This window comes from Aspergillus lucknowensis (genome assembly GCF_044049455.1).
Source record: "Aspergillus lucknowensis strain CBS 449.75 chromosome Unknown BJX67scaffold_14, whole genome shotgun sequence".
NCBI lineage: Eukaryota > Fungi > Ascomycota > Eurotiomycetes > Eurotiales > Aspergillaceae > Aspergillus > Aspergillus lucknowensis.
The window spans coordinates 285,059-300,471 of NW_027263558.1; the positions used below are offsets into that span (position 1 = coordinate 285,059).

At 51.5% G+C, this 15,413-nt stretch overlaps 7 protein-coding genes across 7 annotated transcripts; 2 read left to right on the forward strand and 5 right to left on the reverse strand.

Annotated features, from left to right (window-relative positions):
• Nucleotides 1–277: 277 nt before the first annotated feature.
• BJX67DRAFT_54762 (phospholipid:diacylglycerol acyltransferase) lies at nucleotides 278–2,806 on the reverse strand. Its single transcript, XM_071035148.1, has 3 exons — nucleotides 2,270–2,806; nucleotides 797–2,204; nucleotides 278–735 (listed from the first exon to the last, which is right to left on the reverse strand). The coding sequence occupies exons 1-3, from the start codon at nucleotides 2,591–2,593 to the stop codon at nucleotides 593–595; spliced, it is 1,875 nt and encodes a 624-aa protein (XP_070887324.1). The 5' UTR covers nucleotides 2,594–2,806; the 3' UTR covers nucleotides 278–592.
• Nucleotides 2,563–3,873, forward strand: BJX67DRAFT_54840 (peptide alpha-N-acetyltransferase MAK3). The gene is made up of 4 exons (XM_071035149.1): nucleotides 2,563–2,828; nucleotides 2,971–3,376; nucleotides 3,471–3,820; nucleotide 3,873. Exons 2-3 carry the CDS (start codon nucleotides 2,999–3,001, stop codon nucleotides 3,708–3,710), a joined length of 618 nt encoding a protein of 205 aa, XP_070887325.1. The 5' UTR covers nucleotides 2,563–2,828; nucleotides 2,971–2,998; the 3' UTR covers nucleotides 3,711–3,820; nucleotide 3,873.
• A 110-nt stretch (nucleotides 3,874–3,983) lies between these two features.
• Nucleotides 3,984–6,224, reverse strand: BJX67DRAFT_380152 (uncharacterized protein; the record flags this gene model as incomplete). The annotated part of the gene is made up of 1 exon (XM_071032732.1): nucleotides 3,984–6,224. One exon carries the CDS (start codon nucleotides 6,222–6,224, stop codon nucleotides 3,984–3,986), a length of 2,241 nt encoding a protein of 746 aa, XP_070887326.1.
• A 548-nt stretch (nucleotides 6,225–6,772) lies between these two features.
• Nucleotides 6,773–8,289, reverse strand: BJX67DRAFT_380153 (uncharacterized protein; the record flags this gene model as incomplete). Its single annotated transcript, XM_071032733.1, has 2 exons — nucleotides 6,773–7,180; nucleotides 7,243–8,289. The coding sequence occupies 2 exons, from the start codon at nucleotides 8,287–8,289 to the stop codon at nucleotides 6,773–6,775; spliced, it is 1,455 nt and encodes a 484-aa protein (XP_070887327.1).
• Nucleotides 8,290–8,633: 344 nt separating this feature from the next.
• Nucleotides 8,634–9,551, forward strand: BJX67DRAFT_380154 (uncharacterized protein; the record flags this gene model as incomplete). Its single annotated transcript, XM_071032734.1, has 2 exons — nucleotides 8,634–8,810; nucleotides 8,889–9,551. The coding sequence occupies 2 exons, from the start codon at nucleotides 8,634–8,636 to the stop codon at nucleotides 9,549–9,551; spliced, it is 840 nt and encodes a 279-aa protein (XP_070887328.1).
• A 528-nt stretch (nucleotides 9,552–10,079) lies between these two features.
• BJX67DRAFT_54923 (SEC14 family lipid-binding protein) lies at nucleotides 10,080–11,404 on the reverse strand. The gene is made up of 3 exons (XM_071035150.1): nucleotides 11,066–11,404; nucleotides 10,863–10,986; nucleotides 10,080–10,791 (listed from the first exon to the last, which is right to left on the reverse strand). The coding sequence occupies exons 1-3, from the start codon at nucleotides 11,305–11,307 to the stop codon at nucleotides 10,168–10,170; spliced, it is 990 nt and encodes a 329-aa protein (XP_070887329.1). The 5' UTR covers nucleotides 11,308–11,404; the 3' UTR covers nucleotides 10,080–10,167.
• An 875-nt stretch (nucleotides 11,405–12,279) lies between these two features.
• Nucleotides 12,280–15,303, reverse strand: BJX67DRAFT_54987 (Ras GTPase activating protein IRA2). Its single transcript, XM_071035151.1, has 3 exons — nucleotides 14,715–15,303; nucleotides 14,528–14,661; nucleotides 12,280–14,476 (listed from the first exon to the last, which is right to left on the reverse strand). Exons 1-3 carry the CDS (start codon nucleotides 14,917–14,919, stop codon nucleotides 12,407–12,409), a joined length of 2,409 nt encoding a protein of 802 aa, XP_070887330.1. The 5' UTR covers nucleotides 14,920–15,303; the 3' UTR covers nucleotides 12,280–12,406.
• Nucleotides 15,304–15,413: the final 110 nt, after the last annotated feature.

Here is a 15,413-nt window from a genome sequence, read left to right on the forward strand (position 1 = left end):
TATGAAGTGGACCCTCCACGATGGCGGCCATTCCCCCGGTGCAAGCCTCGTCGTTTTCTATTTCCTGGGATCAGACTTCCATCGCGCAAGTCATTGACGGCATTCGTCATGAACCGCTCCATTCCGTATCTCTATCTTCTTGACATCGTCGAAGAATCTCAAATATCGAGATACTGGCTCCCCCAGGTGGGTAATTGTGTCGCGGGAAAAGGTACCGGCCATTTGTAGTTGGAGATCTGCGTGTTGGCAGCGCCCTGGACTGAAGTCTGCCCTGGACGTGTTGTTACAATCTCAACGGCTGTGCTGGTACTCGTGGCTCTGACACGGCTGTTGTTGTTTTGGATGCTGGATTAGTAGGACAGCGAACGGGAGGTCTTCTAGTGGGATACCTCAAAGTTATTAGCCGGACGTCTATTGGGTGTGTAAGTCTGGGCTAGTGGCGGATGTAGAGAGAACTAAAGGTTCCTTGAGCTGCAACGCCCGCAAAGATGCTTCGTAACGAGGAAAGTGCCCGGCTAAGCAGGAGCCCAAGGACACTTTCAGTAGGATCGATCAAGATGATCAGCCGTACATGCTCGTGATTAATTCTTGGCTACTCTTCGTAAATTTTGACCCGGTCGGCATATTCCCGGATATTTGACACAAAGGTGTCTTCAATTTCATCGCCCCGTCCACTGGCAACACGGAGAATCAGATCGTTAAGCGAAGATCGGCCTAGAATGTCGACATGGTCACCTTTCCATGCTCATTAGTACCAGAGTAGGAACCAAAGGCTTAGAAGGGAGGCGGACCATACCTGTATTTGGCCCCCCTCTAGGTGAAAACCGGTCGGGCTCATGAGGCATTTCAAATACTTTGATCTTGATCCCGGAGGGGTTGTATCGATTGATATGCCAGCCTTTCGCGCACATGTATCCTGTGCTAAGGAGATTGACGGTGCCGTCGCCCTCACCCATGAGGACGCCGCGGTCAGCCCCGTCGTCGTTCGTCACTGTTGTATCGATGCTGACGTTGAGGTTGACAAGCGGGTCGCGTTCCTCTTGGTAGAAGTAGCTTCGCTCCGTGGGCTTCCCAACACCATAGAAACAGTAAATCTTCATGTCAGGGGCCTTGGGCAATCGTGCCTCGAGGGGGTTGAGCCAGGTACGAGGGTCATTCTCATTCGCTTCGACTTCGGCCGTCGTATGGGCTACACCATGCGAATAGCTGCTAAGCAATAAGTCGCGGTACCACGGCTCGCTTTGGTTGAGGAGGTATTGCAGGCTTTCTGGTACGGTTAGGTTTCTTTGCGTCAAGCTAGAGTTCCTCTCCCGGAAATTCAAGAGATTGCCGAATGTCATTTGCTGGCCCGGCTGGTCGTCCGGTGCCCAGGTAGAATTCCCCCAAACTTCCTCCCCGCCCTTAGGCAGCATGCTAGAAATCCCGGGCATAGCCCTGAAAATCTCCGCGCGCTCTTCCCTGGACAAGAACTTCTCCAGGCCGTACACGGCGAAGGCATTCAGCTGTGCCGTATCCCGCATTTCACCGGAGAGCACGGCCGTGAGACCCTTCACGGCGCCGAGCATGCACCCGCTAATGTTGATCCAAGAAGCGATATGTCGGTTCACCCAGTCAGACCCACCAGCCCCGTAAGCCGGGTTCTCAACCCATTTGAAAAAGAAAAGCACCACTTGCGACCCCATGCTATGGGAAGCCAGCGTCACCTTCTCACCACGCACTTGGACGGCCGTCTCAATATAGGACTTGAGTCGGCTGAAGTAATGGTCGCGAGTTTCGAGGTTCAAGTACGACAAACGCCAATCATAGGCAGCTGTAAACGCATTGGTCGGGTCATAGCCAATTGTAGCAAGATTTTCCAATATCTTGTTCCAAATCCAGTAACCCGTGATAAAGAAGTCTGTTGCATCGAACCCCTGCGCCGCGCGCAGCTTGATACCCGGAGGATCCAGCCCAGTCTCCTTATCCAGCATGATATGGTTCTTCCACTCCGCTTTGTCAAGCACCAGGGCGCGCATCATACTCCAACTGCCCCAAAGCCTGCGACGAAAGTACATCCGCGACGCAGCGTCAGTACCCCAGCTCTCCAAACCTGTAGAAATGACCCCAGGGATCATAACAATGGGGTGCTTCGCCTCGACTCCTTGCGATTGGAGATTTAAGCCAACGGAGAATGCATCGTAACTAACGGCCTCTCGTTCGTGTTGCTGCAAACCGACCGACATCAGCACCAAGAAGCCATTCCCGTAAACTTCCGTAAGCGTTGACATACCGAGAACTCCCTCGCATCTCGCATTATACTCTGGGGAATAACATCCATCAACGAGTCAAGGTTCAGATCCATCAAAGAGTCTAGACTGATGACCTCCTGCTGTTGTGCGAAGAACACGGCGCAGAAGATCCCGAAGACTCCGCCCAGCAGGAAGATGAGGCCATTGCGGCGCTTGCTCTTGGGTTTCGTGATGAACGACTGCTCCCTTGCGGGCGTTGGCTTTACCGGTGTAGGTGGAGCGGTGTCCTCAGGCGATGAGTCCGCAATTGCTGTTGCGTTTTGGACATTGTTATCGTCATTTTTGGCGTGACGACGGCGGTGCATGCTGCATGGAGAGGCGAGACGCCACGATGGCCGCCAAGTAAGCAGCTTCTGGGCAGGGAACAAAGAGGGTTAAGGCTGAGCTTTGAGAAAGAAACAATGGGGGGGGGGGAAGCCCAGGATGACCAAAAAAAAAATAACAATCTAAGTTAGAGAAAGAAGAAGAGGAGAATGGCGGCAGGCATTGTTGTTGATAAGACTCGAGCACAATCACATGAAGGGTGGAAGGCCCAACCTGGTGCGGAAGAACAAGCCCACCAACTCTGTCAAGGAGACTGACTGAGCATCAAAACACTGCATACTCGCCCTGTTCTCATACACACACCCACACCCACATCCACACCCTCACATCCTCTTCTCTCCTTTCTGACCACTTTTAGCTCGGATGCGATTCCGATCTCGCCTGCCATGGCCGAGACTCTTCTTCCCTCCTCCCTCCGCTACGCCCGCTACACCCCCACCCACGAGGACAGCTACGTCCACTCCATGCGCCAATTGATCTCCAAAGATCTCTCCGAACCTTACAGCATCTATGTCTACCGCTACTTCCTCTACCAATGGGGCGATCTCTGCTTCATGGCCTTCGACAACGACCCGCTCGACCCGGATCCAGACTCTGCAAGGATGGTCGGCGTCGTCGTCTGCAAGCTAGAGCCGCATCGCGGGGGCCCTTTACGCGGGTATATTGCTATGTTGGCTGTGAAGGAGGAATACCGTGGGAAGGGCATTGCGACGAAGCTGGTTAGGATGGCGATCGACGCTATGGCGGACAGGGGCGCTGATGAGGCATGTTCTTCTCCCCTCCTCAGCTCAGCATCCGTACTTTTCGACTCTAACCGTGGAGTGTGGAGGGATGCTAACACTGTTGTTTCGTGGCCAGATCGCGCTCGAAACGGAAATCACAAATACGGCGGCTATTAAGCTCTATGAACGCTTGGGCTTCCTTCGGAGTAAGCGGTTGCATCGGTACTATCTGAATGGGAACTCGGCCTACCGGCTCCTGCTATATTTGAAGGAGGGCGTTGGATCTATCAGGTCGTTCGATCCTTATGGGCCTCCGACGGATCAGAATCCCGTTTCTCCACCGGCGACGTCGTTGCTTCGTGAGAACGGGGAATAAGGCTCCACCCTCAGTTCGTTTGATAGTTTGGGAATACAGAAACAAGGTTATGGTACAATTCTTCGGGCCAGGGACTGCAACAGACAAATCCTAGATCTATGATGTGGCTGGTATGTACAGCGCCGGATCGGCCGAGAAAAGGGGGTGTCTTATCATATACAGATAGGATATAAGGTACAACGGCTAATTATCACACAGTGCCACGGTGGATGTCAGGCCTGAGTCCTCCACGAGGGAAGTCAGCAAAGCAAAAGCAAGGGGTTGCCCGCTTCCTTAAAGATTGTGCCCGACCAACTCAACCGGCACATGAATAGCATTCTGCATCAGCCAATTCCTCGGACGAGGGACATCGCTCCACTCCTTGTCCAGCTGAGCAGCAGCCTCCAACATGTTCGCCAATGGGTATTTCGGAGTGTACCACGAGCCGATTTCTATATCGTGCTTGATGATCGCGGTAGCCGCGCGACGCTGCTTCGTGCGCTCTACCCCCTGGAGCATGGAGTTGCCCATTAGGGATGAGACCGGATTGCCGTGGAACTCAGTGGGGATGTTCTTGAGAAGAGATTTCTGTAGTGGATACTTGGGGAGATGTAGATCAACTCCGACAATGACTTTGCCAGCGCTGGTCCGCCAGATGTTCTCTTGTTCTGGGACTCCCTTTTTCCCTACGTTCTGTGTCAGAAAGAACGATACTTCGCTCCTCATGCCATACGTGACTGCCCCGTCCATGCAGGCGTACCTCCATAGGACTCGGCAGATATTGTAATGCCGGTTTCGGAAGGCATTAAGGAAAAGCTGTTCGTATGCCTCCTTGCTGAGTTTCCAGTTGGCGTTTTCGAGACACTGCAGCGCGCAATCTAGTGCGGAGAAGGTGTCGTTGGGGAAAAATCGGATAACTTGGCAAATAGTCGCGCTCGTCACGGGAAGTCCGTTCTCCTTGCAGACTTCCAGAAGCCGTCGCATGGCAGATACATCTCTCAACTGGGCTGTGACGCGGAACATCTGCGTCGTTAGAGACGCGGGGAACCAAGCTCGGCCAACCGTTTTGACTGCCTTGCGGACAAACTCGTCCACACTTCTGCCGTCCTTGAGATGTTGTGCGAAAAGGTCCTGGATCATGTGCAGCAGTACTTGCCGCATGACAGTTGGGTCCTGCAGGTAACCTTTCTGCTCCATCTGTCTGACTAAATTTGTTCTGGCCGTAGGCGACACGAGGCAGTCTAGGTACGCAAGCCAGGTGGAAGCGTTTGGCCGAATACGCAAGCGAGCCATAATTCGTAGGACTCGCGAGAAGAAAGGTAGATGCTGTCTGCTGGCAGCCGAGTTTAAGAGGATGTTGAAAGTATCGATCGTTAGAACGTGCTCACCACGCACGAACAGTCCTTGGGCGTAGCTCCGCAGCCCGTGCTTAACCAAAAACGAAACGGCTATATTCAATGCAGTCGTAGAGATTAAGTGTCGTTTCTCTTCATTAGTGAACAACGCCCACAGCGCTAGAGCCACTCGTTTGGGATGAGGCGGTCCATTGGTGTTTGATCCTGGCAAAGAGTTCGTAAGCTGCTCCACATGCTCCACGAAGTCCCTAACGGTCGATAAGCTCTTCGAGTTACTGACGACTAAATTGAGAAGTACCGGCGGCCGTGAATCTGCACGAAGATGCCAGACGCCCCTGACAAGCGGTGGGGAGCTGCCTTTGCGCTCCAGCGCCTGGAGTGAAGGGAAAACAGGAACTGGCGGCTTTCGAATATCAATCAGTGCGTCTCCACGTTCCTGGAGTTCCTGGGTTTGCTTGATACGGCTCTCAATCAACTTAGTAACCCAGTCCGAGCCAGAGAGGATAACCTTCCGATACTGCCCCACGCTCTCAGCAGCAGGTAAGACATGCACTTTACAGCCGTGATGCAGTAGGACATACCAAATATTTCCCGCTGCCATAAACTCCTTCGAGATGCCAGCAAGGATGGCAACAGTCTCATCAGGAACCAAGATCTCTCTCCTCTGCGACTCCCGCTTTGAAGCAGGATTCACCGTTTTCCAATCCCTCGCCTCACCCCGTCTCTCTACGGCCTCGAGCATCTTCCGCAGACGTTTGTATAGCACAACGCGCTCCTCGGGTGCCACTTTTCTCATCCAAAACGCCCGGCGTAGCACTTTCCGGTTCTCTCGGGGAGGTAGCTTGTGACGAAGAGCACGCTGTCCCTGCACCGCAGTATCTCGTGACACTTGTTCCCGGGAGATTCCTCGCCTGTTCCGTCGTAGTGCATCTCGCCTTGTGATAAAGCGCCAGGGTCGGTCGAAGAGCAGATCCATCCACTCATCATTCTCACTTTTCAGTCCAGCGAATGCGTCAAATATCCCGTTCGCTCCGACTAGTTGGGTGGAGTAGCCGTCCTTCACCGCGTCCCTTGAACCTGAGGCCGAAGTCGCGGTAGCGGGCGCCTTATTCCGAGCGGAGTGTTCAGCATTTTCTCCGGTGTCGACCTTTAACAGTGTGGGTGCGGAGCCAATAGACATCCATCTTTCTCGTGAAGACGGACCGAAAGACTGCTGCGGATGATTCGTTCTTGGGGCTGAGGGGAGTTTTCCTGTGGCCGCACCCTCTCCATAAGAAGTGGTATTGATCGGACGTCGATGCTGTCGGTATGCCGACGTTAACCAGCGAGGATAGAGGAATAAAAGAGGTTCGTCGGGTCTTTGCCCCGTGGCAATCGCGAGGTGGTCCACGAAGACTGCAGGCAGGCCACATCTTTTCAAACACGGACGGCCGCGCGGTAACATAAATCTCGACCGAAAAACAGGGAGTTTCAGGACAAAGAGGAGGGTCTAAGGTGGGTATTATGGTGGAAGCAGAGGCGGCTTCTTGTTTTGCGCGGAAATTTCTCGGGAACTTCTCCAAAGGCGGTCACGAGCTTCAAAAACGCTGGCATTGGGAGTCAAGGCTCAGCGCCACCACCAAAGTAGCCTGAGAGGAATGTCTACTTCTTTCGTTATAACCTTTACATGGTTTAGAGGGAATCCGAAACGAAGAAGCCAGAGTCGGTAACAAATTTCAAGAGCAACGCTCAATATATATGAACATCATGCCCAATTTCCGCCTCTGGAGGGATTCCTTTCATCTCCCCTCCATTATCTATGGGCTTGAAAGCAAATCGCCCAGAAACTCGAGATAAAAGACTACCGCTTCTGGTTCTTGGTGTGAGGTCCATCATATCCGGGGCCGATCCCCGTCTACGGGATTGGGGCGGCTCAAGAAGCACTTCGGGCCCAGTAAGGTGACACTGTGCAGTCTCAGCCGCTTTCGAAAGATGCTCCTGCTTGCGTCGGATCCCCTCGGTGTCCCGGTTATGAAACCCAGGCTCTTGCCTTGGCTGTTTCTCTTGTTGAGACAACTTTTGGATGACGTCTTTCAAGTATGTGAGAAGCTGCCATCGAGAGGCTTGGTAGACAAATCTGGTCATGATTTCGGGAATCTTGAGTATATTAGCAATCTCCTTCGCAAGACAAAACTTGGCAGAGGATACTGCGTGCATACCGTGTCGCTAAGGTAGTAGAGTTCGTCTCCTCCCTCCTCGACAAACTTCTTCACAGTATCGAGCTTCTCCCTATCCACGACGGCAGCTTTCATCGCGGACATCAGGGTGGGGATATTCTTGATTTCATCCAATAGTCCGTCCTCTTCAAGTTCCGCAGACGTTCGTGTCGCCCTAGATGCACGCTCTGAACTAGAAGCCCGCTTCGATCTAACCGCAGAATGAATTGTAAAGTAATCCTCATTCAGCATATGCCCCATTTCAAGTCCCGTCTGGCCTCGTCGATGCCGTTCAGAGGCCCGTTTGATACGCACACGAACCCATCGCCGGCGACGCACAAACGAGTGGAAGAAAGGATAAGTCCCGTGCCACGATGATGATACGAACGAGAACGCATATTGCCAGCCTTGCTCATCAACGTCGCCGGACATATCCACGTACCAGGTTCTCCAGGCCCACTCCCAGCTGGGATCAGGAACCTGGGCGTTCGTTATGTTGACGAAGCTCCGTTTCCCGTCTGCGTTCATCCACGGGGCTGGGTCGATGTTTAGGAGCGACCGGTCTGAGTAGAGGGGGATGCCGAAGAAGAACCATCCGCGTTGGTTCTCGTACAGAATGTCCAATTCGCTTCCAGGTTTTAGTCCGCAGATCTTGGGATGGTTTTCGGATTGGTGTATTGTCCCTGTGCCGGCGCCGGCGCCGAAGTCCTGTTGTAGTACATGTTCTGCATTCTGGCCGGGAGGCTGAGAGCCGTTGTTTGTGGTTTCTTGGGCAGTATTTGCGTTAGTGAGAGTATTTGTATTCGTGCCTGCTCGTATCAACTCCCTCTCGTCTGAAGATGGTTGCTCAGTATCAGCCACTGTATCATCCGCTACACCCAGCCGAGCAGGTTGCGACTTAGCATATTTGCGTCTCGACCGACCGGCGCGGATTGGCGGGCGGCTCCATTGCCTCGAACCTGAGCCGGTGGTTGTCGTCGTCTGTGTGCAGGTCGTATCAAGTGCAGGCTGCTCAGCAGTAGCTGTGTTATCGACGAGCTGAAGAACCATCATGCCCCACTTGCATTGGCAACACTATGCAGGTCAAGGAAAGAATTTCATATCTTCACCAACATTCCACAAAATTCTACTAAGCGAAGTAGAAGTCGAAACGGAATTTGTTCCCATTGAAAAAAGAGCGGCGGAGCCCACAAACCCTGACGTGCAAAACAACGCTGTCGATGAATGATAAATGACGTAAGGGACGAATTTCGCTTGGGGCTCTGTTCTGGCCCCCGATGCTGATTCCTGAGGCAACAATGTTTTTGCCAAAGTCCTCAGGCACCACACGCGGTCACCCTCCCACGCGTCGTCGACCGATCTCCAAGTCAACACAACTCGCACATACATGAACGATGGACTCCTCACACTACCGCCGGATTGAGCTCCAATCCGCCGCAGACTTCACGTACCTCCATGGAAACGCCGTCGCCCTCTCCCGTCAAAAGCTCGACCTCCATCTCCCTCCCTCTGCAAACCCAAATGATGAGCCTGATCCGATGCGCGAGAGGGTGCGCGAGCTAGTTGATGATGTGCGTTCTCAACTCAAAACTCTCCCTTCGGACCCAAACTCCGCTGACGATTATCTCTAACGAATGAATCTATCTTAGTTTATAAACCGCACCTTCTCCGCCGCCTCTTCCTCGGTTGCCATCAACGGCCTCGATTCTTCATCTCCAGAATTCCCCTTTCCGGGGGCATTCACGGCACCCGCGGAAACAGTGGAATATGAGGCGTACGATGCGAAACTGGCAGCACGGGTCACATCTTTGTATGCGCAGTTAGAATCGCTAACAACGACTGTGGCACGGTTGAGGCGAGATGCGCCGGGGAAAGCGGCAAAGCAATATGTTGAACAATTAAATAAAGTGATTGCGGATGATGAAGAGAGCAAAGAGGAGGAAGATGGAGACAAAGTAATAGCTGATACCGATTCTGAGATGCTCGATGCAGGCTCATCAAGCCAACCCCAACCGGAAGATCCAGTTATGACAACGCGAGAAAGGAGGAGACGAAAACTTCTAAGGGAGTTAACGCAGTGGAATCTCGATATTCCTCTGGGGACTGAACAGGAAGCTGAGCGATGGCGGAACGGAGAAATCGCGAAGATCTATGAGGACGCATTGCAGACAGTGCTTCGGCTTCAGGGTGAGGCCGTCCCCGATGATGATGCGGTATCTAAATCCGACGGAATAGATGGGGATGCGCTGGCATCTACTGTTGGTAAAGCTGAGCGCGCCGGTCGGGCTGTTGAGTTTGTCGAAAACATTTGACGTGTTCTTCTCATCTTCTCTTTCCATACTCCGCTTGGATTTAGGCTGGCGTTTCGTCTTGGGGTGATACCAACTTCGATCCTGATGAATTAAGTCCCTGTGTCCGAATAAGGCTGTCTTTCCCCATTGTATACTCACAAATTGGCTATGGTGTCGGGGGAATTTGGATATCAATATGCTCTTGGAACTCCTCCTGCAAGTTGCAAATATCACCAAGTGTAATCTAAAGAAGATTTAATTTTGCCGAGCCTGAACCCCTCCGGCTCCAATCTATGATCGACTTGCGCCGCCTAAAACGACATTTGAAAGAAGGCAACAAGTGGACAGACAAATGCAAAGGTGATAAGAAGAGAGGATGATAAGTGAAACCTCCGGAATATGCCCCAGGCTGAGGTAGGGCAAGATCGACAAGGTAGCATAGCGGTGGCGATCTAGCATCATTCAAAGGAAAATTCTATAACGAGAGAAAGAGAGATGAGGTGGGCGGAGGGAGCCTCAGCGTTTACCATATTGTTCCAAGATTTCCGGAAGAGAATTAAGGGAACCAGACAATGCAAAAGTGAACGAAGATAGATAGGAAAATAGGGAACAGACAAGTTAGACATCATCCTTGAGTCTATGCAGTGGTTTGAGAAGTCTCCTGCGCCTCAGTCTTCAGTTCATTTTCCGACTCCTTCTGAATAGCGTCCTTCTCTTCCTTGGGGTTGGCCCACTTAGGTGGCTTGGCCCATTCTGCTTCATGCCACGGGCCCATGTCACTGTATTCGCATCCTCCCTCACACTCACAGGTACCACCAAACTCCGTGGGCAGATTCTCTGCGGGAATCTGCTTCAGCAACTCGGGTTGGTAGCCTGAACCGAGAACATGGATCTTCAAAACAGTGACGGGGTCCAAGAAACCCTTGACCGCGGCAAACACAGTGCTGAACCCCCATGGAGCATTGATCAGATATAACTTCCCGAGTCGTTCGGGGTAGTAGTTCTGAGAGATGGCGGATGCCCGGCTGACGTAATTATAAACGGACGCAAAGCTAGTAAGTCCAACACCTTTCAGATCCATGATTGAGCAGCAAGTTTCCAATAGTTTCCCAGCTTTCCTTGAGCAGGCGGGCAACCGAGGGTCGGCAAGTTTCTCATACTCAGTCACGAGATTCTTCAACATACGTTCGTCGGTAGTGATCTTGGCCATTGCACTGAGGTCGATGCTGCCAAATTTCTCGATATAGACGGGTCGACCATCCTAATACCGTCCATACCAATTAGCTAACGTATCGTTGCGGGCCAATTGCAAGCGGGACGTTGCAAACACACCTTGTCGGTTTTATGATAGTACTGAGGATAATACTTGAAGATTTCCGGTTTCTCAACGTAATCAAATGTACGGGCAAGGTCATCGGTACCGAATTCTTTCCTCCAGCTCTCGCTTGCGACGAACCTACGGTCAGACACACGGGGAATCAGTCGGAAAATTCAGAGACAATTCAGGTAGAAGCAGGGAGAAGTCACTCTCATACATGGCTTTAGCCGCAGCCACATCAAATTTACGGGCTCGTAGAAAGCGTAGCAGGGTCAGCGTGTCCAGCCTGTCGACGTAGCCTTCCTGCTCAAGTTCACTTCGGAGTTGCTCTACTTTGGCGTCCTGCTCTGGGCTGGTATGGCCAGGGTGGCCAGCTTGAGCTTCGGGGGCGGTAGTAGGAAAGTCATAGTCATCGTACTTAGACGCAGGGGCCGTTTGAGGTACAGCGGATGTTTCCATTATGATACTAACCAGGTGTGGGTGGGAATTGAAGAAGAGTGGACTCTGTGGTCAGATGGCTTATGGAGGTAGGAGACGGGGACCGTCTGGAGAGAGAGACGGAGAGGGGAGGGAGACGTTTGATGAGGGAGTAATTGTGGGCGTGGGACAGTAACCACGGGAGATTTAACCGGTCCCTCGAGGAATCGAGATGTTCAGGCAAGAGACGGAGAAACGGGTGAGAAGTCACTGCGGAAGCAAAACAAGCGAGATAGGGTGACAGAAGTTTGGACAGCAACAGCCGTGGGAAGTCGGGCTAGTCAGCTTTGGGAGGGGTTGAGGGAGGCCAACACGTGACGCCGGCGAGGGTTGGCAACATTAACACCATCATCCAGTAAGAGACAGCAAGCTTTGGGTTTCTTGCTGGAGTGAATGCGAACGTAAATTCGATCCGTGATAAAAAAGGTTTCATCATTACAACAGGGAAACCACTGATCCCAATCCGCATCATATAAATACAATCAACAATGTGGACACAAGGTAACCAATCATAATATATGGAGGATCAAAAAAAGAAGAGGCAAGAGCAAATCCACAGAGAAAACATGCAAAAGTCATCAAACAGTAGTGAGCAAAAAGTAGGTAAAATCGTTCAACAGGGTATAACTGACTTAAGGATAAACAAACGTGAAGCATCAGCAACTTCCAGCTCTTTTATCCCGACCAGCGAGAGCAAAAGACATCCCATGCTGGACATGTACAGCTGCAACTTCGACAAATTACCGCTCCAAATTGGAAAACGCCCGATAAACGAAACACAGATAATGGAATGTTTTTTTGAGGGCCAAGGTCCTCCTCGCTATTGAGCTCGTATAGCCCGTTCCGCGTGCATAGAAACAGATATATGTTTCTCGCATCGCGATAGTGCCAGAAAACGAGAAGCCCATACCATCTCGCATTCACGAAGAGGATGCCGTACGATCAAAATCGGCGAACCACATCGACGGGGAGGGCTCGGGGTAGAAGACTCAGTATCACGCCGCAGAGTCATGGGTGCCACAGCTTTTTTTGTACACGTCTATGTTTGGAGGTGGGCGAAAATTCTAGGTAAGAGAGGCCTTTACCAACCCTTCTTCCGTGCGAAGCGTTTGTTCAGAAGCGTAAGGACTTTTGAGACATTGAATTGAACATATTCAAGATCAAGGTCTTCTAAGTTGTCTTTCTGCATCTCAAGCAAATCATCCAGCTTGAGATCCAGCTCTAGGAGACCCCTGGCACGACCTATACACACATAGTTAGAGCAGATGCCAGAGTCAACGAACACGGAAAGAAAATGATTCCTCTTACCTTTGTAGTGAAGGCTGATAACGAAAGTCCCAGGTAACGGGCTCTTGAACATGAAATAGATATTCGCACGCCGATTCTCTGGCACATTGCTCCTGCGAATAACACCCTCTTTCTCAAGTTGTTGGTGGGTGAATTTGTATGGGCCCAGTTCTTGGTGTTTCTGTTGTTTTCTCGATTTCCCTTCGGACTGGCTGCGGACATTATGCAGGTAGGATTTGTACGTTTCCAGCTGACCAACAAGATACGCATTATGATCACGGATAGTTGCATATACCTCTTCCAGCTGCTTAGTCTCTTCCAGTACTTTCTCCTTCAGAGACCCTAGGTGTACAAGTTCCTGCTCGACTTCGTCGCGGAGGAGGCTGAATTCGTCCGAGCGATCAATGACTCCCATCTCCTGTAATTGGCTCAGTAGCTCCATGGTCCGAATTCCCTTGCGAACCATGACTGCGTCATTCTTCAGAGTTGCGGCAGCTTCCGCGATACGATCCAGTCGAAGAGGGCGGCGGGCCACTGACGAGTTGGGAGGAAGAGAGCGCAGGATCTGAACAAAGGTAGATTTAGCTTCCATGAAAAACACTTCCTCCTGAGTAATATCGAGCGCCGAAGTCAAGTCATCCAGCGCCGTTTCCCATCGACTGAATAGGGGAACCGTGATAGTCCGATTTTCTTTGCGCGGTACTTGTGGAGGAGCTGGGCCTAGCTCCTGTAGGATCTCCTGGAGGTGGGAGTGCTGGTCCTGAGCCAGGGCGACGTTATGCTTCTCAATCAAGGCGTGGGTGGCATATACTTCATTCAGAGTGATTTGCAGTTCGAGATCTCGCTTGGAGAGTGCAACGTAGTTGTCCATCTCCAGGCTCTCGTAAAAATCTTGTACCTCACACAGGTCCAGCATGAACTTGTTCACGCGCTCCTTATTCTGTTGGATGAAAGGCTGTAGTTTGGCCATATACGGTTCTTTTGCATATGAAGGCTTGTTTGCTAGATTTTGAAGCATCTTGGCAATCAGAGTCAACGTGCGACGAGGCTTGTCCGTGGGAGTCGACTCGATCAACATGTAAGAGCGTGGAGTAACGATGGCGGGATTGATGAAACGCAGGAAGAAAAACCCTCCGATCAGGGTGCAGATTGTTTGATCATGAGCGTCAGGGTATTTGCGTCGCGATAAACTCCGGATTTGTTTGCAAATCCAACGGATACCATAAGGCGCCTGGTCCACGGAATTGATGATTGTAGTGATAAAGGAGTTTGCGATGTCAGTGAGCTTTTTCAGGCGAGGTCCAATGATAGCCTGCACTCGTCCGTTTTCCGCAGCAACTTCGGCCGTAACAGAGCGAGGAAGGTTATCGGGCAGGGAGCCCGCTTCTTCTTCTATCTCTCTCACCATTGTCTCGTAGACCTTCAACGGATTGATCTCCAGATCTATGTCACGTAAGTCGATCAACGAATTAATCTGGTCTGCCAGAACCTGTTTTAGATAGCTCTGGCCAGGCCCACGTCGGGTGTAGGTAGTCATCATACGGGAAACGGGCGTGTTCTGTCGCAAAAGGGAAGAATATTCAGGTGTGTTATCGAACTGGTAGGTCAAGACAGACTGGAACATAGTGAGTAGCAGGTGTTCTTCGCGGCTTTCGTATTGGTTTCCGTAGATAGTAAACATGACGGTCTGGAGTAGGGAATCAATTTCCGACATGGAGACTAAACGGCAGAGGTGCGCGATGTGGCGCGGTTCAGTTTGTAGTAGGAACAGGAAGTTGCCATATTTCTGTGTCTTCTCGTCGTTGGGAAAGAAGCCTTCTTGCGGATCGACTGTGTCGTCGAGGCGGTTCGCAACCTCATTTTGCTAACAAAACCATCAGTTGGCGCTTCATACCCGAAAGCGGGGTGGGCTTACCTCCTCCAAAGCCATTCGGTTCTGAATCAGTAAGGCTATTCGCGAGTCTAGATATCGCACATCCTTCTCGAGGACGAAATTTTTCTTTGATTGAGAGGAGATCTTCGCTTTCAGTTCTCGGAGGTGTTTTTGAGCTGATCCAATTGGTTAGCATACGCAAGTGCACGAGGTCCTGAACGGAACTCACCTCTCGCAAGGTCATCTGAAATTTCCAGGTCTCTGTCCTTCGCGGACATCGACAAGTAGAGTGCGGTAACGGACATGCGCTTCGACTGGCGAAGGGATCGAGTATCGTGGGAAGACATTGTGTTTTGGCGACTGACTGGCTGGAACGATGAGGATGAGGATGTGGAAGCTCTTGACGCAGGTTGCAGCATCGCCGCAACCGACATTGTGTGAGAGGCCCTGGTGTTTTATGTGTGAGAATGCACACAAAACCAAGAACCAGAATCCGTTATATTTCAACAAACGGCGAACCCGCACGGGAATCACACCCCCAAGCGGAAAAGTTATCAATGATTTCTGTCAGTGTGGATTGCTGAGGATTAAGAAAGATTCGTGGAGGGTTAGGGTGCGAGCTGAAGGCGATCTGGAGCCGAGCGTCCCCTATCAGGCGCGTTGGGACAGCCGTAACGGGGTTTAAAAAAGGGCGCTTGGGTTTGGATCGGATGGACGATTGATTGTCGAGTCCAGGAATGTAAGCCGCAAGTTTGCCTGTCAATATCTGGAAGAGAAAGAAGAGAAGAAATGCCCAGGCAAATGGTTCAAAAGATACGGAGGGCGATCGAGAGGTGAGGGCAAGGGAGAAGATTCGAGTATTCGTGGACGGGCGAAAAGAGAGGGTTTCAGGAGAAGCCCACCAGACGAGATCGGAGACGTTAGGAAG